The sequence below is a fragment of the Haliotis cracherodii genome, unplaced genomic scaffold, assembly GCF_022045235.1.
Source record: "Haliotis cracherodii isolate W230 unplaced genomic scaffold, xgHalCrac1.p SCAF_5, whole genome shotgun sequence".
Classification (NCBI taxonomy): domain Eukaryota; kingdom Metazoa; phylum Mollusca; class Gastropoda; order Lepetellida; family Haliotidae; genus Haliotis; species Haliotis cracherodii.
The window spans coordinates 23,633,603-23,656,862 of record NW_027266308.1 but is presented as its reverse complement, the minus strand read 5'-3'; the positions used below and the strand labels follow the sequence as shown (position 1 = coordinate 23,656,862).

The following is a 23,260-nucleotide window of genomic DNA, read 5'->3' as shown; positions in this document are numbered from 1 at the left end:
AATGTGCTTGAAAGTTATTTAATGTGAATATTTTTAACAAAAATGATTGAAGTATCCCCAGTTTGTACTGAAATAATAATATACCTGAGCCAAATGTTACAATGAGTGAGCAACTTTGGTTTAACACCGCTTTTAACAGTATTCCAGTTATATCACGGCATGACAGCTTGATGCCGGAGGAAACTACGAAGTGATGCAGGTCTCAGATGTTTACCACTTTGGTCAAACCCACAAGCATGGGTATGGTGCTGACAAACCTAGAAACTGGGCAACTTGTGGCCCCTAAATGTCAAAATGAGAGTGAAGGAATTAGTATTGGTTTTAGCTATGAACAATTTCACCATAATTACAGCATTAATGTCAATGGTGGAAGAACACTGTCAAGTTACAAACAAACACTAATAACCAAGGTTACACAAAGCGATCTAAGGGCTACGGCTGACTTATGACAGTTGCATCATGAACATTGCTCTTTGGAACAGATTCCTGGTCACAGCTTGGAGTTGATGTTTTGTGGATGTATGTTCCTTTGTTACAAAATGAATCAAAATAATATGAAATCAGTTATATGTAGCACTGTACCCGAAAATACCCATTTCTGATATACCATCTGATTATTGTATTGCAATATGAATCCTAACCTAAACTGCCATTGACAAACCCCAACAGTCCAGGTCACAAAGCTGGGTTTGTTCACGTTTATCCTCCATCTCACATTTTCAGATCTACTTCAGATCTCACTCAAGAACCACATCTATCCACCTTGTGGTGTCAACATATGCATGTTTATCAACAGTGTCAGCATGGCGAGAATACTGATGCTACTGCATAACACAGAACCAGAACACACTGTTGCAGCATTCCTTTCCTCTTGGAGGTCAACATGTACTTGATGCTCATTTCTCACAGAATTTGACATCATATTCAACTGCCCAAAATTGAGAAGATTGATCCAGTGTAAAATTACAGTTTTATATAGTGATCATGTCTTTTCACTGGTTCAAAACCAGAATTAGCACTGGGAATAACAAGTCTTGGAATACATGGAGTCTTGGATGGATGAGCTGCTCAGTCACAATTACAATTATAAATCCACCAGGAATAATTCATCTAGTCCAGAAGCATACAGATTAAGTAACTCACACATCATTTGGACATCCATATCATACAGCTGCTATAGTTGGGAACCATGTGATGTGAGGAAAAGACCAGATTATGCAACTGAGATAGAACAGCTCCAAGGAATAACTAAACAAGATGACTTATTTCTCACACACACTGACGACCTAAAAAATAAAAGAATTGGTTCTCAGACAATGGCTTTTGAAATATAGTTCAGGCAGGCTGCATGTTTGTGGTTTTATTTGGGGAGGAGGGTGTTCAAACTAGTATGTAACCAAATAAACAGTTGTCTACAATCAACTTGTAAGGGGCCTTCATACATAAATGTATTCCTTAAGCTCTGATTTTATTTCACAATGTGAGGACGCTACCATGAGCACACAACACCCGAAAAAAAGCATGTAAACAAGTTCGTACTTGTATGCAAGTTAGTCCTGTTATTACATTATCTGGCTTTAAAAGTGTTCACTGTGTATCTGGACTTTCATTTGTAATCCATTATATTACTTTTATATAAGATTTCATTCAATTTTGAAAACATTAATTTCAGAGAAATCGAGTATGAACTGATTGGAAAATCACATCAACTCGCCATGAACTCGCCTTGAAACAAACATTACTCGTTAGAGATACAAACTCTTCCTATCACTGTATTGATATTTCTTTTCAGTTATGATATTGGCCATGACATTAAGTATTTCATAAATCACCCATAGGTAGGAGAGAAAATGTGTGAACAGCTGATTGCTATTTTTGGCTTATCATATGAGACAAATTCACATTTAATCTTAATCTTTGCGTAAGAAACATTGTGGCATACAGTACACAAATACCATTGAATTTGTAAATCATCATGTCTAGTGATGTTTTTTCATAAATTTTGAGTTTTCATTGACTAAATTTGCAAATGGCATGACCACAACAACAGATGAGCAGCCAAGCAGTGTGCATGTAAAGGGAAGTAACTGCATGCTTTATTGGACAGCATTGTTTATAAGTATTGTAGCATTTCACAGCCAGGGTTGTGAGCGCGTAACTCAGAATATTTAAGGATTTTTTTTTTTTAATGGAAATAAAAGCGAAAGGTGCAGCAGGCTTTATGATGAGAACCAAGACTATTATTTATTTTAGCCCAATCCTTTTTGTTATACTGTAAGGATATCTAGGACCAATCTTTTACTGACATACAAAGCACTATGTTCTATAGTCCCACAAGAAGTAACTGTTTAGTGATTATTTGCTGGATTAAAAAAAAAGAAGGGTATATTTGGGGAAGAAGGATCTCTAATAATTGTCTCTTGCTTCTTCATGTGCATTTCAGTGTGGAAAGTACAAGCCCTTTTAAGGAAGGCTAACAGATGGCACAGAAGTTCCTCTTAGTCTTTGATTCCATTTGTCAACTGTAACAGTATGAATGTATGAATGCACCACATTGATCCTTGTCACCAACTGTCATCAACCCATCCACCCTCCCTGAAAACTAGGAGTTGACAACGATGCCAAGTGGAACATACAAAGACGTCTCATCTCCAACATCAGGAAAGTCTGTAGAGTCTTCACAAGGGGACAGAGAACCAGACTCGGACCCTTCCTGCTTGGAGTTGCTGTCATCTTGATCATCATCTCCAGATAGCTTCTTGTAGGGCTTGGTCCGTACCTTGAGGAACTCCTCTTTGCTCAGCATACGTATACCTGTGGCTGTCAGTAGCTTTCCATGCCGAGTCTTAAGGTGACGCTTGTATGTGTTGCGTGTTTTGAACTTAAGAGGACAGTCCATGCATTCAAAGGGGGTTTCACCTGTGTGTCTCCGCAAATGTTCCTGGAAATAGTACAGGCACATTGGTAGGGTTATGCTGATCTGACTGGGAAATTAATCCAAGTCAAGCAGGGACATGAATCAATGAATACTGAGAGCAAAATGAAGCACCCATAAAAGAGTTTCGGGATATCTTTACTTATCTTCAAACTGGCTTATTGCTAGGTTGATGCCACAGGGATTTATCAAGGATTTTAAACTGAGTGCCCTTGGCAGGCAAAGGGGAAACAAATCGTTACAGTTGGGACTTCTGTTATTTTGATTAGGTTAATTGCAATAGTATACAACTAAACATAAAAGTCTTTTGGATCCTCTTTATTGCAGTTAAACACAAGTTACCTCTACCAAACCACATCATAATAACTGTCACAACATGAAGTGGGACATTTTTAGGTCCATTTTGGATTTTTTTTACTGACATTGGTTGCAGACTTGGGGCCAAACATAGGTCTCTGAGCAGGTCTAGATAAATCCCGATACCAATCCCTAATTCACTGCATTGACTAGTGTCCATGTACAGACATGTGTACAGTTTTTTTTGGTGAAATCCTTTTTTACTGACCTAAAATCTATAAGAAAACAATGTTTACTGACCTTGAAATGGCTGGGGTGTCTGAACTTGCGACCACAGTCCTTGCACGTGAAGCGACTCTGGTTGTTGTGGATGAGCATGTGGTAGTTAAGGCTGTGTTGGCGGGTGAAGGTTGTGTTGCAGATAAGGCACACAAATGGTTTGATTCCTGGAACAGACAGAACAGACTATGGGAAATACAGTAAACTATGGTTATAACGAACTCAAAGGGATCACAAAGTTTAGTTCGTTATAACCGGCATTCATTATAAGCATACATGCTGCATATATATACAGCAAATGGTCAGGGACAAAAAAGTTTGTCACATCCGTCAGGTCGTCATCAACGTAGTTTACTGTACACCAAATATCTGCACGAGTTAGCAGTGAAGAAGTCCCATGTCAATGTCAGCTATTTCTAAGAGACCAGCAAGGGTGACAATTTAATCGCTGATTTAAACACACTAGAATACCATATTTCCTCAATAATAGGGAGAATTCCGTGCACAAAAACTACCCACTATTTAAACATTATCCCAGCATTTAATCAAGGAAATTTGTAGAATTTTCCTATTCGGAATATTCTATAAGTAATACGTTACCACTGTTATACCGAGGCTGTTGTCTCCCACAACTGCTCTTATAGCGAAATCTACCACAGAGATTCAATTACCTCATGCAGCACGTACGTAGCCACCTGAGCTGCCATGTGACACCCTTCACTCTTGTCTCTTGCGAGAGCAAGTGCTCAGGGGACGGTCGGGCGGGCATCAGCCAAGTGGTAAAGTATTACTTATAGAATATTTCGAAGAGGAAAAGTCTACAAATTACATTAAGTAATACATTACCACTGTTATACTGAGGCTGATTACCACAGTAGGCGGTTGGGAGCGCTACAACCCAAACCTGACTGATCGCTGTTCCTTTTCCGACCAGCGGAAGTAAACAAGGCAGAAGCACTCGATGTGCATGCTCCCAGCTTGGTGTTACCCTATAGGAATACCAAAGCACTGTCAAGCGCATACCGTAAGGCTCAATCGTCTTTGCCAAACGATTAGTGACTCCAAACGGCCTCACTGGATAGGTATTTCATTGCCGCAGCAGATGAGAACACAGTTCCCGTGTGAGCTGAATCTTAGATCAGGTTAAACAGTCGGGAAGAGGGAAATTAATTTCATCCGGACCGTATATCCCAAAGCAAGCCTACTTAAAGTATGTGATAGGCACGTGACCTAATTCCCGTATTTGTAAGCATGCATTACAAGGCTGGAACACATGACGGACAATTAAATAAATAATTGTCAAAATACAAATACGGACAAAACACACAAAAAGCCGTCCCACCTGTGGTGTGAGAGCCCTGGTTTGCGGGACCCCCACTCCTATTACCCACGGCGGTGAGAACATTGGAATCGACCCAGATTGTCCACTGTGCAAAGGTCTAAGCCTGAGGAGTTCGGAAATGCGCTAAGCACACACCTTAGATGACCGCTTGCGCTGCGATCAGCGGCCCAAGACGGTGAACACCCTCCACGTCTTCATCAGAAACTTTTCTGAGGTAATGATTGGCAAATACCGAGTCAGAACGCCAGTAACAACCTCTCAATATTCTGTGAACAGAGATATTAGAGTGTAGGGCAAATGTTAGCACACGGATCTCGTGCAGGTTTGACCCCGCAACCGGTACCCCCCCGTGACCGGTACGCCAGATTGATGATAGAACGAAGCCATAACGCAATCGAGTTGCGAGTTATGTCAGCAGTCCGATTAGGGTTACACGATATGAACAGACAGTCGCGCCCTTGTCTACGTTCATTCGAGGCCTTAAGATAATACTTAAGGGCCCTAACTGGACACAGTGATCTGTCCTCGGTATCAGCAGGATGTAAGATTTCCTTGAGTGATCTTACAGTGAATTCTCTCTCCGTTTGGCCAAATTTCTAAATCTTAGCGACAAATAGCCCAACGTACATTTTACACCTTCTGGGTAGAATCATAATGCATACTAACGTATGCCCGAGATGCCCGACGAGAGAAACCTTTTCTCCTCAGTCGCTCGGTGACAACATCCAAATGTGCAGATTGAACTTCCCTGCATTTGGATGAAGTTGACGGGTGTGAGGGTGGATCAGTAGATCCAGTTTCACAGGCAGTGGAAGTGGCGACTGCGTGGCCTGGGCTAGCAAGTCGGGGTACAATGATCTGGTCGGCCACATGGGCGCGATCAGTAACATTCGACAGCGAACTCATCCGAGCCAGCTTAGAATGAGTGGTATTAACGCTGTCGGTGGGTAAGCATAAGCGTCGATGCCCGTCCAGTCTAACGCAAATGCATCGTGATCGATGGCCCTCGGGTCCGGGACTGGTGATACAAACAACGGGAGTTGATTGTTGAACTGTGTTGCGAACAGGTCGACCATCGGGCGACCCAGACGTTAGCACAGCCACTGAAACACTACTGGGTTGAGCATCCACTCCGTGGGGCTCGGACCCCGAGGCCTCGACAGAGCTCTGCCAGTACGTTCCGCACACCGTGGATGTGACGGGCGAGCACCTGGCACGGGATACTGTCCACCAGAGCGTCAAACTCGAACGTGAGATCGAGTAGTGACTGACTGTGGGTTCCCCCCAGTTTGTTCACATAAGACGATACTGTCATGTTGTCGGTCGTCAGCATGAGTCGGGTGCCGACCAGACGATGCTTCCAGTGACTGACTGCGTTGACGCTGTCGGCATAGGAACCCCTCCATTGAGAGTCACCTGGAGGAGCCCTTGCCGTCCTTAGACGGTTTGGGCTTCCCCCAGTGCCTCTTCTTCCCGCGAAAGGGCGGCAGATTGCCCTTACCGGCACCCTCGGGGCAGGGCTTCTTCCCAGAGGAAGAAGGACCCGACCCCTTGGACTTACCGGCCGCAGCATCTTGGGGGGCACTCGGTTTAGGAGCAGCACCCAGGCGTCAATGCAAGGACCCAACAAGATCCAGCGGACACAGCTGCCTGTTGTTCTTTCAGAACACCAGGGATCTTGTTATTAAACAGGGTCTGTGCAGACCAAGGCTGCGAAAGGAGCACCTCCTGGTTAGCAGCGCCCAACCCCGAGGCGGGAAGGTACACTTGCCGTCTGAGGAAGAGGCACGTGCGGGAAAGAAAGGCCGAAGCCCCGCCGACGTACTCAAGCGAAGCATTTAAACCGATTAAACAGTTGTAAATGCGCTGGTCTCGGTCTGTGGGAGAACCTTCGACCAGACTGGCCGCTGCTGCCAAGTAGGTATCCCCGTGCGACATAGCCAGCATGGAGCGCCTAGCGAGGGTGTCCAAATGCTGCAAGGTAGCAGCCGGTGGGGCACGAACACCAAAACCCTCGACGTGGGCCTCCGCGGAGGGACCGGCCTCGGGGAAGGCAAGGTCATGCACCGGGAATGAATCCTTTCTCCATGACGGCAGAGGCAACGGGAGTCCCCGACTGGAGGCCGCCGCAAAGGCTTTCCCCAGGGAAGGCTTAATACCACGGAACAAGGTTGAAGCGGGGAAAGCCTTGTCAGACGACTCCTCGTAGACTTTGGCGGAACCCTTGGAGCCGTGGATTCCCTGCAGTACCGGCAGGGGCTTGGGCATGTCCTCAAAGAGGTCATAAACCATGGCTACGCGGTCCTTAACCGATAGCGGAGCCAACGGTTCGGGGGAAGGACCGGTGACCATGGGAGCCCCCGTCGCACCGAAAGACCCTGCGTCCGAATCCCCGGCCATCGAAGAGGCCGGGACAGAACAGCCAGCGGCCTATCCTGGGATAAGGCCACCAGCTTGGGAGTCAACGAGCTGCAAAAGCAATGCGGTAACGGAGTCCGCGGTCAGTCTAAGGGCCACCAGGGGATCCGCTGCAGACGTGGAAGTGGTACCGGCAAGGGGACCCCGACCGGACAAGCCGGCCACCACAGGGGTGGAGACAGACTGCACGTAGAGCCTGTAGCGCTCCAACGCCTCAGGCCCCAGACCGTCGCACCGGGAGTCCCCGCAAGGAACCCTGCACCGCGGGCAACGATCATGGGGATCCCGGGACAATAGAAATTTGCGGCACACCGTGCAACACATGGTTGCGTGAGTGGAGGGGGTGGAGCACGGGGAAGTGTCCATGTCAGATATTGTTTTAGCTATAAACAAAGAACAAAACATGATTACAAACACAAGCGCCACAAATAGTCACAACGAAAATTTTCACAAGAAAATAAACGAGTAATGCGAATATAAAACATACACATATTTCAGCGTGAGAGAAATAGGTGATGTAAAAAAAAAAAAACATACTATAACAGGGGAATGTAAGACGCAACGTGCAGACGAAACACCCCGTAAGTATATAGAGAAAAGGGCAGGAAATTTTTTCCTTTTGGCGGGAAAAATATTTTCGAGCGTAGTTAAAGCAAACGCCCTCAATAGATACAGTTTATATGCTTTAATAAACAGTAATAAATATCACAAGGATGAAGAAACAGGAAAGCTTCCGAGCAGTCTTTGAACGTCTTGCTGAGGCAAGCGAAGAGACAAGAGTGAAGGGTGTCACATGGCAGCTCAGGTGCCTACGCACGTACTGCATGAGGTAATTGAATCTCTATGGTAGATTTCGCTATAAGAGCAGTTGTGGGAGACAACAGCCTCGGTATAACAGTGGTAACGTATTACTTAATGTAATATGGTACTAATACTCAGTAGCCAAAAATGTGAACCCCAAACCAATGAAACCAGGAACGAAGAATGTTGGGGAATTAAACCAGAGCACTATGGTACAGAACTTAGTCAGTATTCAGTGATATTAACATTTAAGGGAGGAAGAAGTGCCAAACATTTTGTAAATAATACCAAATTACAGGATACAATATTGTTTTCATTAATCCCTCTAATCCCTCTAAGTCCCTCTAAGCATTTAATGCTCCTTTGAACAGTATTCCAGTTGTGTTACAGCATGTCATCTTCATGTGTGAGGAAAGCCACAAGTGATGCATGTCATAGACATTTTCCACTTTGGTGAAACCCATGAGCATGGGTATGGCATTGACAAACCTAGAAACATATTTTGGGGCGAACCGGGATTCAAACCCATCATCATTATCACAGGGTTCTGGCATGCCCAAGGGATGCAAATTGCAGTGCTTTAGCCAACTGTGCCAACTGTGCCCTCATATAGCTGTAGAAACGCCAATCAAAACCATTTGCCTAAACAACCCTGAATGTGGCTCTTAACATCATGCAAGTGTTTTGGACCTCTATAAATTTTGATTGATCAGCTTACTAGACCAAACAGAATTTTATGCAACTCATGCCTCCACCAAATAGAGACAGATTGTCAACTTTTGCTATCTCCCTCATCAGTCACTACTACAAAGAGATATTTCAACTTCCCCTGACTTCACACCAGGCATAAAGGGCATGTAGTAGTTCTTTTATTGACTATGAAAGTGAGTGCATACCTGCATGGCTTCTGTAGTGATACATAAGGGTAGCACTGGCTGTAAATGTCTTGTCCTTGCAGATCTTACAGATTAAGGGCACTTTATCATCCTTCCTCCTATTCTTTAGCTCACGAATACATTTCAAAGCCATTCTCTGAAATAGACATATAACAAAATTCTTATAACAAATATCAAGTAAATATCTCAGTAATACAGCAGCATGGTGATATTTTACAGAAGTATCCTCTTGAAAAGAAGAAAAACTTGTGACTCACTGTGACTCACTGGTCTAAGTCCATATGATAAAAGCTAAGACAAACACTCATGATTCAAAATCTCAATGTTGTCCCTGATTTTTTTTAAATTCTCAGTTTACCCGTTCCCATTCTGGTGTGATCTCTGCTTGTTCCCCCTTCTCCACTGCAGCAATCTTCCTCCGCTTCCGTGGACTAATGATATCATCCTCGTGGTCACTGTACAAGGCATTCTCCTCTGGCACAATCAGACGCCCCTTCTTTGCCAGGTTTGACTTTGGCATTGGTGGGTATGGCTCTGGTCAACAAAGCGATTCATCCTAATCAGCATAGTCACAAAACACTGTACCTAACATCATGTCATTATTCACTTAAAGATTGACTGTGTATTTTTTTCGGTTCATTGAAGTATGAATAGAAAAAAAAACGATGTGCAAACTGTATGAATTTCGACCATGAAAACATGTTTTATCTACAATAGTTTAACCAAAAACAGGTGTATATATCAAAGCCGACAAAAATGAAGATATTGATAAACATACAGGTGTAGGAATACATACTGTGGCGCGACATGAATCAGGTGATTGTTTAATTTATGCACATAACTTGACACGCCTAAGTCAGTAGCCAATTAACAGAGAGTAGGAACAAAACAATGTCCATAAGACCTGTCAATCAAGGCAAGAGGCGAGAAGAAGTGCAACAGTCAGACTGTAACAAACCAGAATAAATATGTCTAGGAGAAGGCGGCTGTTTCAAATGACGTGGTCAGTTACCGCCGGATTGAAACATTTGTTCCCTGAGCACGGGAAGACACAGTAGGAAAAATGCTAGATCTCTAGTTAGAAATGAAACCCGAAGACATGAAAGTTGTGGAACCGAGTAGAGCAGGAAAAAACAGGCGAGCCAGCCTGCACGTTTGCTGTTCATTCCTTCACCGCCTCCGTTCTCAAAGGTTTGTTAGGACAATGAATATGCATGAATTTCATTAAATGTCCTGTGCATGAATATCGATACTCTTAAGCAGAAAGGGAATTCCCTCGAATGTAATTTTGTGATTCCCCGACCATTCGTGACCATTTTGTGACTGGGTTCCATCTTAGCGCAAACGGGCATACCTAAAATTGCCAACTCTTTGCGTAATGGTTCACATATATTTTCCCATATATTATATATGTTTAAGATGCAATTTAAAGCACATCTGGACATGTGGAATTATACAGTATGATTGAATACATTGAACTGTGTTTTAGGTAAAATCAAAAATTATTTCTGAGGCATTCTTTGACGAAGAACTTGAAATAATATGCGCATTTTGATTGGTTTGTCGTATTTTCGCACTTAAAATTCATCGATAGGGGGGCGAGTGGCGAGTCTTGCAGGTTATGGAAAGGGGCGAGTGGTGATGAATTCCGTAGTATTGAAAGTAGTCCTCCTAAGTGGGCCTCGTTTTTAACTTTTTACATTCATTGGGAAATGAATGCAATAACACGTGACCAATTCAGCTAATCAGAATGCAGGAATATCAATGAACACAACAAACATTTAAATATAAACATATGAATAAACTCAGTAACTGGCAATCAACTCACACAATTACTTCCAACAATGCACAGACATGCTGAGTTGCATTCCTTGGCAGGGTCATGGGTTTGAATCTAAGATTTGTACTGAATTAAGTTGACAAGCCATGAAATAACTGAAATACTGTTCAAAGCAATGTTGAGGCCCAACTCACTCACTCACTCAAAGAGTAACGATAGACTCACTTTCCCCATTGTGTCCTTCACCATCCTCATCATCCTCATCAGAGTTGCTGCCTTCTGACTCGTTCACCACCTCCTCCATGCTCACCATCGGGAGTTCAGCAACTGCAGGAAGCTGTAGCAACATGATGGGTTTGGTGGACTTCCTCTTTTCACTGTCCTCAGACCCATTGTCACACACATCTATCACTCCATTCTCCTCCTCCCCCGAGGACTCCAGATCAAAGTGCATAGTTTCGATGCCACGTTTCTTACCAAATATGGTGGTGTAACAGTGGTCATGGTGAGGCTGAGTCCGACTCAGCAAATCAATAATAAATTGTTCATTTTCTTCAATACGGCGCTCTGTCTCTTCATGCAAGTTATCATCACTCTCGTTCTCAGATCCTTCTCCCTTCTCTCCACTGCTTCCATGTTTACCTTTCAATTTCTCCTTCTTCACTTTTGTAGCACCACTTTTTGTGTCTTTTTGATTGCCACTGTCAGCACCAACAGTTTGCAATGTTGACTTCTTGTGGGCATACCGTCTAGCCATGTCCTTTTTGTTTGGCGAGATGGCTCGATTGGTTTTTTTACGTTTCAATGAATTCTCTTTCACTTCCTCCTCTTCTGAATTTCTGTTGAAATTGTCAGTTTTGGAATGTGACTTGGCCTTCGAAGCAGGACTGTTAGATGGCTTGCATTTAGGGTCTGACACTGTCTTTCTACTAGGCTTTAGTGCAGTGAATTTGGCAATTGGACTGGCGCTTTTCTTTGCTTTCCCAGGACTTGATGATGTGGTGTTCTGAGTGGGAGTTTTTCGTTTTTTGGCAGCTTCTACAGAAAGAACTACGGTATCAAATTCAGCACAGCAAGAATTAAAGTAATTATAGTAGTGCTTCAGATTGATACTTATACTCACAGGATGAGTGACTCATTACATCTGAAGATATAATGGGCCTGATATTCCAAAATATATAATGGGGGTTATTTGTGGTTATACTACCTAGATACCGCAACTATACCAACTTAATGTCCATGCTTGCTATGCTTTTAATTTAACATTCAAACGTTTGAGGTTCTTAATCTGAAGGACATTAGGAATGAAAGCAGTGCACTGATGCATCTTACATTTTCATGCAACAATACGATACACGATACGTGTATCTTCTGAATCGATAAAACACTTGCTGAAAGATATTACTTCCTACTCATTTAATGACCCGCAGCAATTATGTCTGTCAAATATTGAAAAATGTGTTGTAATTGGCGTTCCAAGGTCACTACTAAAAATAGCAGCTATGAACATGTGTCTACAGCTAGCTTCTCTTTAAAACATGCTCTGAAATATTTATAGTCAAGACATTTCCACGCAATTTGATGTAAAAATATGTATTGTATCATGACCTTGCTGTATCATTTCATCTCTACCTGACATAACTTTGTTTATTACTTGCCCGTGAAGACATCACCCGTTTAATAAACATACAGCTGTATTACACATTGTGTAATACCAAAACGTGTGCTTATGTACTCTCGAAACACGTTTCACGAACAAATATTGAAAGCTCTCAACATCCCTTGGCTTATTCATGACATTGCTTGTGGAGTTGATAGATCATTGAGAGAAGCTTATGCAAACTCGATGACCCCAGCAACCGTGTTGCTAGGCTGACGTCACATGGCATTGTTTCACGGATGGATCTTGCAACAAAATTCCACAAATTATGTCATCGGGTATTGTGATGTGATTGTAAACTTTGAGGTGCAAGGCCCGTTCCACAAGGCGATCGCAACGACAGTCGTAAGTCTTAGTTAAAGTATGCGAGATGTGATAGTCTTAGCCCTTCGATAATTTTGTGAATTCTAAAGGTGGACCGTTGTATGGTATTAAATTCATATGTTTCAACTTTTGATGTGTTTGAAGTATTATTCTGTTAAACTCAATTGGACTATGCCGTGGATCGTGTAAGTGTCAGCCAATTCATACTCAACAGTATAATTCTAAAAATGTTATAAAAGGCAAGTAATAAATAAAATACTAAACTCGTGAATAGATGTGGTGTCTGAGTCGCTTTCGCTTGTCAGATACCACAACTATTCACCATGTTCTCTCGTTTCATAAAATTGGTATTACACATGAGCTCGTTTAGTATTCTATATATCTATCATAATGGTCATTCCCACCTGCTAACTTTTTCTTTCTCACAGTGACAGGTACAGCGGAGAAGACAAACTTCTCCGTTAGATCTGGATCTGAAAAGAAATGGGACTTTCAAGTACGCACCAAAACACAACTGATAAAACAAGACCTTGGTCTATCTTCTGGAAATAAAATGATATCAGGGATAGAAATTAAAACTAGCCTGCTAGCCTGGGCTATTACAAATTCCTGTGGGTGAGTACAAATTTCCCAATTTCCCCATTGTTTTAGCACTATAAAGGCATTATATCTTTAGCTGGGCCAGTAAAGCTTTGGAGTTTAGTTCTAACCCTGTGATACTATTACCAGTCTTACTGAAACTTTAAAAGTCCAAGATTATTGGGATACTGGAAATCAGGAAATGCTACTGGGGCAAGTATTTACACAGCTTGCTCAAAAGTCATACCATTTGCATCATCAATCAGCTGTTCAATGTGACTCAGTAAGTGTGTCCTCATCTTCATACGTGCACGTGTCTCATTGCCAAAGCTAGTGAACTTCTCCTTGCACTTGTCTGGCATGAGATAGCAAGTGTATGTGTAGTTACGAGTCATCTCATTAGACGTCATATCGCTGAACAGGCTGAGCAAGGCCTTGTCGGAAAGTGCTTGTATCTGGTCAAGGTTCAGAACCTCCAGAGATTGTATGCTACGCTTGGTCAGCTGTGGAATAAATATTGCAAATTCACTAGACTGTTATACATTATACTTCCCTGAAATAGATGAATATTACACCTGCATATGGGAATTGGTATACACTTTTCCTGTTTCAGATGTCAATAACAAAATACAGCCCTGTTACATACCAGCATATTGTACCATTTGATAAAACCGCTAAGTGTTATAATGCAAAGGTAGATACTGTCTTATTGGTATTTTTCTAATGACATACTTATATTTACCCAAATTAAATTGTAAATATGCAATAAATATGATATAATGAAAAAATTGACAACCTTTTTAGGAGTGAGTGATTTCTCATTAAACTTGGGTTCTTTTTCCAATGTTGCTGATGCCACCTGTGCCAAAACATCCAGTGACATGTAAGAGGTCTGTTCTTCTGCCTCACTGTCACTTGTCTCCACATCACCATTGTCATTGGTCGATGCTGGTAATCTGTTTGATGATCTCCGAGTTCCTCTTTGTGATACCTGTGGTCCAGCTGAAAATTTTCAAAACAGAGATGATATTATTTTATATTATCCACTGATGTGAACATACCTTCATTATTGTCAAGTATTCTTTACTTGCATTAAAAGCTTCTCATTTAAAAATATGTTGTAATTTTGAACAAATGTTCAGAAACCTTAAAGTTGCTATCTCTCCCTTAACAACATGCATCTAATCTAATGGTTGTTCCACTGTCTTTGTCTACAATTTATCTCTATCAAAACAACTGTCAAACAATGACTTTCTAGCTCTAGAACTGTCAGTTTTTTATTTATTCTTTGTACCTATAATTTTGCAGACAACACAAATTCACTAAATGGTGTATCAATTCATTTCACACCAGAATATTTACATTTGTGCCAGAAGAATTTAAGTATAAAACACCATGTCATAAATGTGATGAAAACAGTGATTACTTTCTCTGTGGAATAGTTCCCAATGCATGGTAATCTATTATTTTACATTCAGGAAATGTAGATCTGTGAAGTTGTAAGTAACGGTTTTGAATATATACCTTCCAAAATCTTTAACATTAACAATTCAGTATCAATGTAGATTATATTTTGCTTTTGACAGTTTCAGGAGAGATACACTGTCGTACTGTCATACCTAATGTTCTATTGTAAATTATTTTCTTTGAAGTTAAAGGTCTGCTCTGAGATCACTGTAGGCCTACTAGCTTTAACATTTATGATGCCTTTACAAAATTAAAAGAGAATTCTTTCTGTTCATATTGTTAATATTTTCAAATTCTGACAAATAAATTTAAGAATGAACCATTTGACATAAGTAACAGAATAGTATATACATGGCAGCAGGGCTAAGAACTTGATAGTCTACAAACACGACTATTCCTGGCGGAGGACTGATACTGATTTTCACAGCACGTGTAGGGTTGGCTTCTCAGCAGATCTGGGTGTATTGGCATGTAAGAAATGAACGGATTGTAGAAACTGTTGTGGCGCTCTAAGCACAGTAATTGGAGAATAAGCTGAATCTTTCGCGCCGAAAAGTTGTAATTCTTTCATCCGCCATTTTGGATTCGTCTGTCACAACACGCCGCTCGTCGTCTCCGAACATTATAGCTTTTATTAAACGCATCGCCTGTGAGCAACTAATTGATACTATAAACAATGTGTCATTTGGTATCAATATCACAGTACTCGACGTTGTTTAAGATTTGAAACATTGTTATCACTGTATGAAACAAATGACAACAAAGTAACAATTTACAACATGGCTCCGTAGCAGCCGACGTCTTGCTCCATATGTCTTAAGTCGTAAACAACAGCATTAATGCGGTGCGAATTTCTCTCAAATGTATAAATGGTAACTCGATTAAAATGTTTAAATTGTTATACCGCTCTTTTGACGGTCCCTTAAACTTCTTTTTGCAGCCTTTTCCTTTAGTCTTGTCGTCGCCATTTTCGCGTCTTCTGCTATCACAATTTGGGCTCTACCCTAGTCTTAAATGTACGGCAAACACGAACAATATTTTAATTTAAAAATCGCATTGCTGCAAAATATTGAGATTGATTTCCTATTCGCTTCAAACACAAAAGTATGTTTGTATAATTTGAAATGAATAAGTTACATATTGAAGTAACTTTAGACGAAAAGGTAGTTTTACTTTTTACTTCCCCGTCGAGCCCAACAGACTATGGTACATTGCTGACCTCAAAAGAAAAGCAGACGATTTTCATAAATATTTCTGATATTTTTTATCAGTTCTGCAATGGTCATGATTGTGTGTTGAAATTGCACGACTAACTGTAGTGCACGCATGTTATGAATTTAATATAATATTTGGCTTTTAATTTGATTTATCACGTGACAAAAATAACAAAATGGCGGCTCTCTTTAGGGCCTAGAGGGCAAGAGCCAGAGCAGTGGTGATACCGTATTATTTGACAACACAAGTAAGGTTTTCATGTGTGAAGTTATCTGAGGTAGGTTTAATTGCATATCTGTATGAGTGCTTGCTGTTTGCTTTGTCGCATGTTTTTCATTGCGGTATTCTCAATATATATCTGACAAGCCCAGTTTGGATACTGATATGACAGGCACATTCTCCACATGATAACAGAAATTCATGTGTCTCATGTCAAAATGTGGCCAACGAATATATATTTCGTCTATTTAACCAGTTATAAGAAGACATGTGTTGACAAACGGAAATTTTGTCCTTTTTACGCCATTTCAGAAGGCTCGTGTAGGAACACCAACACGTTGGTACTTTGCAGAGTGACAAGATGGCACTGACCGATAAATGGTTCCAAATAAATATTTGTGATCTGTTTTCACCACTGCTTTATAGAATTGCTTAAGCTCAATCAAATTTGATTCAGGAGAACAGGTGAATGACACAGTTTACTCATGTGATTCATCAACTTGTTTAGTTACCATTCTTCATAGCCAACAAAATACATGTCACATGGGGTGCAGGCTAAAACGGCACCTCAGCAAAACGTCACCGATTTCTCTGGCAAAAACGGTACCGCATTTGGCAAAAACGGCTACTATGTGTCGGGCGAAAACGGCACCTCTATTTCTAATGACGATAACAACGATTTATGTAGTAATATATTTGATTTATGTTATTTGTTACATATTATTTGATGTATTTACATGTTACCGTATTCGACCCATTAAGCGCCCAGGGCGCTTAAAAAAAGACAGAAGGGGTGGGCGCTTATTGGGACAAATTCAGAGTCTAATTGGCGTAAATTCATCAGTAAGCCTTATCGTATTTTCTTGAGAATAGTGCGCACTTTCTTTTCCAAAAAACACAGCTGTGTAGAAGGGGGTTCGCATTATACACAAATTAATGACTTTTGATGTGTTTTCCCCTAAGGAAAGACATTACTGTGAGCACGTAACACCGGAAATACCATGTCAACAAATCCATTCTGAAGTTCGCAAATTATTCATGTAATTACACTGTCTGGCTATAAAAAGTGTTCTTTGTATATCTGGACTTATGTTCGTAACTTAATTCATCAATTTTATTCAACATTCCTTTTAATATTGTTTTAATTAAATCGGCGAAATCGTGTGTGAAGCGATCGGAAGATCGCACAACTCACCGTTATTAACAGCAACCACGGTCAGATTACTGCTATTGACGCCTTGAAACGAACTTAAGTTGACAGAGAATGGTTACATATATCATAAATGCCATACTTTGATTCATTAAAAGTCATATTTGTTTTTGTTCGACGATTCTATGTCAACACGTAATTCTCTCGATCACGTGCACGGGAGCCTTGACGGTGACTGGTCAGACATGTTCCATGTGAAAAATAATACCCGGCAATAACGATCAGCTGCTTTGCTTAGGGTTATTATTATTTTAAATATGTTTAGTAAAAGCTGCATCTAAATTAACAAGATATTGGAATATATTATTCCTGATAAAAAAAAAATAGTTTCAGATATAACTTTTGCCGATCCTTGCATTTAAAATCCTGTAAAGTTATATCATTGGGTATGTCTTGACCGAATCACCGGTAGATTCCAAGAAAACGTGTGTACAACTGATTGCTGTTTCCGTCTTAGTTTACGAGAAAATGCACAAGGTAATCTTAATCCCTGGATATAAAACAATACCTAGCAGAACAAAAAATACAATTTAAACGGTAAATCAACATGTCTGGTGATTTTTTTATCTCAAATTTCGAATTTGTACTGACGAAGTTTCTCATCACCCGTTTGTTTGCCGGACTTCGCTGAAAGGGTACAGTGTAATTTTTCTCTGCGCATAATTTTCAAAGTCACAAATATCTAAAGTAAACAGAATACAATCATGCCCCGCTTATATGGACTTCAAATATCCGGAAACCTCGGTGCCCGGACGATTTTCATTTAAAACGAAATAATTACTATATGAATTTATTTTTTTTGTTTTTTGTTGTTGTTGTTGTTTGTTTTTTGGGGTTTTTTTTTGGTTTTTTTTTGGGGGGGCGCTTATTGGGGGAGGGGCGCTTAATGGGTCGAATACGGTAATTCCTGTTTCCAGTTGTTAACAGATAACCACATGTATACATTCACATATATATACAGTTCTTCACAGTTTTCATCTTCATCACACTTTACAATATCGGCACATGTACCACCGAGCATTTCTAATGTAAACTTGTTTGAACTTTTCACAATTATTGGTGTTTGTAAGAGACGATGTTACTTTAATTTCATTTATTTTACTTCAAGGCATGTTATGTTTTCACAATAAGTTGAGTTGCGTATAGGCTAAGTTGGAATATAGTTGGAGTAGAGGCTAATTTCTAATGTAAACTTGTTTTAACATTTCACAATTATGGGTGTTTGCAAGCGACCATGTAAGTTTAATTTCATAAATTTTATTTTTTGCTTGAGCATGTTGAAGCGAGGTGCTGTTTTCGCCAATCGGTGCCGTTTTGCTGAGGTGCCGTTTTAGCTATAACCCATACCATGTATACGAAAATACAAGAAATAGTATTCTTTCATTGGCATGAATGGCATAGCAGGACTCTGGTATAGTAAATAAATCAATTGTATGGATGACAACATATATTCTCATCATTACAAGGTTGTGAAAACTTACAGATAATGACTGGTTCTGACAACATGAAACTGATTCCAATTAAATTAATATAACATGATAAGTAGAAGCCAGTACTTATTACAGATGATTGTTGGTGAATGATTTGGAGATATTCAATGATAGAGGGCTAACGCTGTGATTACCTAACATCGGTAGAAACTAACATTTTTAGTCCACTATACCTTATTATGATAATATATAGAAACACCCTTAAAAATGGCAAATTTCTACTAGTACCTTAACTATTGGGCATTTTGGCAAGTACTAGAGGAATTGTGTCAATTTCTAACGCTGCCAAATAGGTATTGATAGGTTTGAGCCATGTAATAACCAATTGCACATCTAGTTTTCACCCGGTGACCAGTACTTAGTTTTATGTTTCATGCTTCATATGCTTACTAAAGTTGCTGGTATCCAAACAGAAAAGGTTGCAACTTTGTAATAAAAGAAGCTGTCATTTATACCATTGCTTGTAATTGATATAGAGAGTATATGAGTTATTTATCAGCTGCACAGTGACAGTTGCACATATAATACGTTATGGTGTCAAAACACATACTTACAAGTTTGAAAACTGAAAGGCAAATGTGTGTGTAACTCTTTTGGACTTAATTCGTGTAAGCATGAAATACTCCCTACTGAGTGATTATTACTTAAAATTATAAGGTAAACTAATACTGGCAATCGAACTACAAGGCTTGGGTGTTGATCATAGTCATGATTGGCATTTCGTCAAATCATATTGGAACAAACATTTACTGCTATGTCTGTCTACAACTTTAGCCACTTGTTCATTTTTTAAAGCCCAGGACAAGTGAAATGTTTGTCTTGTAATTTCAGAGATGTTTCATAAATAGTAGCCTGCATGTTAAGTCACAAATCTCAAGGAAATATTATGGTAAACAAAAGATTCAAAAGTTTGTGTCAAAGACTGTAATCCAGGACTATGTTTGCCTTTTACCACCAGCTGAATACCAAACAATTTCCAAAGTTGGCACCATTAAACATACAATATTAGATTCCAAGATTCTTCCTAATTTATGATGATAGTTTTGTCAGAACCCTACGATCAGAGCTCCAGATTACCTTTTGATCAATTGAGTTTTTACTCTAGGTTTTTTATTTAAATTGGGTTATGACCAATGACATTTTTCATTGGGTAACCAATATTTTTTCACTCATCTATTCATCACTCTATTGGGTTCTTCCCTAAAAGAGTGAACATTTTAAGATTGAAAAAAAATGAAATAATGTTTAAGGTGGATATAACTGTTCTAAATATGTAGGCCTGACTTGGAAATTAAATTGTCTCGTAATTGTGTTTCGGAAATTAACTTTGTATGCATGCTGAAAAAGCTTCATTGTGTATTTATGCATGCTCTTTTTATACATTTGAGTTTTTCATTTAATGCATGCGTTTCTGTACGCCAGTTAATTGAAAGTAACTGGGTTTTGAATATTTTTGGGGGGTATTTCATGCCAATACACAGCTTATCTGTAGCTCTGTACGATAGACGTCTTTAAGACCTGGATCACTTCACGTTTTCAAAGTAGCGTAAAACGTAACTCACTCACTAATAATACAATATTTAATGCCTTTGCATTGTTCAGTTCATTAGATAATGGTAAACATGGAAAAGGCAGAAACAGGAAGGCTTTATTTATTTATTCATTATTTTAGTCATGATTCATATACGAGACTCAAGCAATACTTGATACAATCGTGCCGCTCAGACATGCAGGTGAAAAACTGAACATTTTGAAAGAGCAATCACATGTATTTAATGTCCAGCAGATGTCGTCAAAATGAATTGTTGCCTCAATTATTTTCACACATATTACATGTAGTATCAATCATTGTCAGTGCTCTTGATAAATATAACTGTACTTTCTTTGTAATGTGACCCACCTTTGCTCTGTGAAACTGCTTGAATAGCTTTTGATTTGGATATTATTAGAAAACAAACATAATGTTTTTAACTACAAATATTGTTAGTTACCACTTGGCACTCCTAGAAATACGCAAGGGGAAGCACTGATGGTAATAGACAAGCTGACTTTGTTCGAAAAAGTTATATGAATATCACTGATGTTTTGCTCAACAATACTGATTTATGAGGTACTTTCTTTGCCAGTTTACAGGGACTGGCAGTCGCAGGAATTACTGGTCCAAGCCTAATTTTACTGGTAAAAAAACTGGTAATTACTGGTAAATGGGAACGCTGTACTCTACTGTGCTTTAACACTATCATTGACCGCAAATGGACATCTTGATTGCCTTATTGTTATATGGTTACCATAGTCGGCTCCTTGTTATCACACCCAGATCCATCACTACACCTTCATTGTGCTTAATTGGCCTCTCTCCTGTTAACCCCACTCATTTCATCATTATATTGTCATTGTAAATTATCATACCTTGTGTAAACAGCATGTATCAGCATGTATAAATATAAATTAACTCAATATGTTTACTCAGTATTCACCTGATGAAGTAGACTAACATCTAGTCTCTGAAATGAACACATCTTACATAAAAAAACAGTTGTTCAGTTATCTTAATAAAAATATAATAAAAAGGAGCCCAGTGACTCTCTTCATTTTCAGATACTTCAGTGATCTAGACTTGCCAAACATTATAGACTTGCATGGGCTGTATTTGATATATATTTGTATCAGGGTCTGTAAGACAGACTACTGATGAAGGGGCAAGAGGTATCCCAGAAACATCGTCACAAAGAATAAAAACTTACTATCCATAAAAAGTGTCACATACATGTCTATCTTCTCTAAATGTATGTCAAAGGCTTCATAGCAAAAGTTATGTGTAGGATAAAAGAAGTAAGAGGGTTTTTATGAGATTTAAAAAATGAATCCATGGATTAAAACCGAGGGTCATCAGCCCTGAGGTTTTATCCTGAGGATGAGGGTTTGATATCTGTTAAAAACCAGAGGGTAAGTTTTTTATCTAACTTATTAACCGAAAATGAGACTTAAAACAACATTTATCAACATTAATATGTTTCAAACATACTTTCCATGAACCTTAGGAAACAGGCATAAAATATCTGGTGCTGGTGTAGGGGTACTTGAAAAAGACATTCTCAAAAGCATTGTGATTTATCAGGGCCTCTGTAGCCTAGTGGTACACTCACTGGGCTACAGATACGAAGGTTGTGCGTTCGATCCTTGGGGATATAAAGAAAACATTTCTCGTTTGATTTGACATTTCATTACATTGTGTTCAAATGCAAAATAAATTTCTAGTGAGAAACATTCATATGTTACAGTCTAAACAAGTGTATTAATAGAATTCTCATGATATTGAATAAAATCCCGGGGATATTATAACATCCCTGTTTATAAGATTAACCTGACTGGAAAACAATAGCATGATGTCACTGGAGATTTAAGAGTAACCTATAACAGCGTTTGATATCATTAGGTTTACAAATTTATCATTTCAGCATTTTATTTTGTATTTAGCGATAAAATACTTATCCCCAAATATGAAATGTCTTTTTTTTCACTTGAGTGAAATAATACTTTATTGCGGAACTGCTTTCAGGCTATCTCAATGACACTATGGTTTTCAGAGCAAGATTGTGAAAATCCTGCAAGAAAATACGTAATATGTAACATTTTTCTTTTCTCATGACCTGCAAAGTTGACATTTTCACTCTTGGCTGTGCCACTCATGAACTTTGCAGGTTACTTGATAACATAAACATGTTGCTTGACAGAAAAGACAAATGTCCTCAATATATTGTGAGTGATTGCATGCGTCTGACTTGATCTGTTAAAGGGATGCAACTTGGCACTAGCCTGAGTCATTTCGTCTAATGTTAAAGCTATCCTAAGGGCTAGTAGAACTTCATGCATTTTAGGAGCTGTCCAATATAGGTTATGATTTTTTTGCGCTGGGAAATGTTTCAGTGAAGTTGCATCCCTGTGAAGTGCTGAGAATTAAGTCAGACATGAGTTTGTGAAAGTTATCTCCCTTGGAACTGGAATCTCTGTGAAATGTGTGATGGCAGCCTGAGCCCAGTAATGGCCGTGTTGTGATTGGACCCTCTGAAACATCATCACAAGTCAGATGATTGTGAGTTGTTACCATTAATCAAAATATCAGTCATTCCATAGATCAGAATATTCAAAACAGTTATTGATATTGAACAAAATATGGTTGAATGAAAACTGTGTATGGTAGTACATTTTGCATTTTAAGGGCATACTGTTTTTTAAACGGAAATGTGGAAAAAAATTTGAAAAACTGTGGGTTTTTATTCCACCGACCAGAATTAAGTAAGAGCCGTGAAGATCTGGGGTAGAATAGGTTTTCAGGAACCCTTGCTTG

At 39.6% G+C, this 23,260-nt stretch overlaps 2 protein-coding genes across 6 annotated transcripts in view; one reads left to right on the top strand and one right to left on the bottom strand.

The window, feature by feature from the left end:
• Positions 1–443: 443 nt before the first annotated feature.
• Positions 444–15,765, bottom strand: LOC139442702 (uncharacterized). The gene is made up of 9 exons (XM_071223583.1): positions 15,683–15,765; positions 14,108–14,313; positions 13,559–13,814; positions 13,137–13,205; positions 10,974–11,786; positions 9,327–9,502; positions 8,969–9,104; positions 3,533–3,678; positions 444–2,941 (listed from the first exon to the last, which is right to left on the bottom strand). The coding sequence occupies exons 1-9, from the start codon at positions 15,744–15,746 to the stop codon at positions 2,603–2,605; spliced, it is 2,205 nt and encodes a 734-aa protein (XP_071079684.1). The 5' UTR covers positions 15,747–15,765; the 3' UTR covers positions 444–2,602.
• A 413-nt stretch (positions 15,766–16,178) lies between these two features.
• LOC139442034 (EH domain-binding protein 1-like) overlaps positions 16,179–23,260 on the top strand; it is a 96,056-nt gene continuing 88,974 nt past the window's right edge. For 4 of the 5 annotated variants that reach the window (XM_071222808.1, XM_071222809.1, XM_071222807.1 and 1 more), the window contains exon 1: positions 16,179–16,270. The gene's annotated coding sequence lies outside the window, so the exon portion shown is untranslated. Of the gene's footprint in view, positions 16,271–21,070; positions 21,091–23,260 lie in introns of those variants that run through there. The other variant, XM_071222805.1, reaches the window with a different exon arrangement.

Coding starts and splice junctions, on each gene's coding strand:
- LOC139442702 (XM_071223583.1), bottom strand. CDS start 15,746: ATGGCGACGACAAGACTAAAGGAAAAGGCTGCAAAAAGAAGTTTAAGG. Junction 11,787..13,136: donor GAGAAAGAAAAAGTTAGCAG/GTGGGAATGACC, acceptor TTCTTTCTGTAG/AAGCTGCCAAAAAACGAAAA. Junction 9,105..9,326: donor TCACACCAGAATGGGAACGG/GTAAACTGAGAA, acceptor TGTCTATTTCAG/AGAATGGCTTTGAAATGTAT.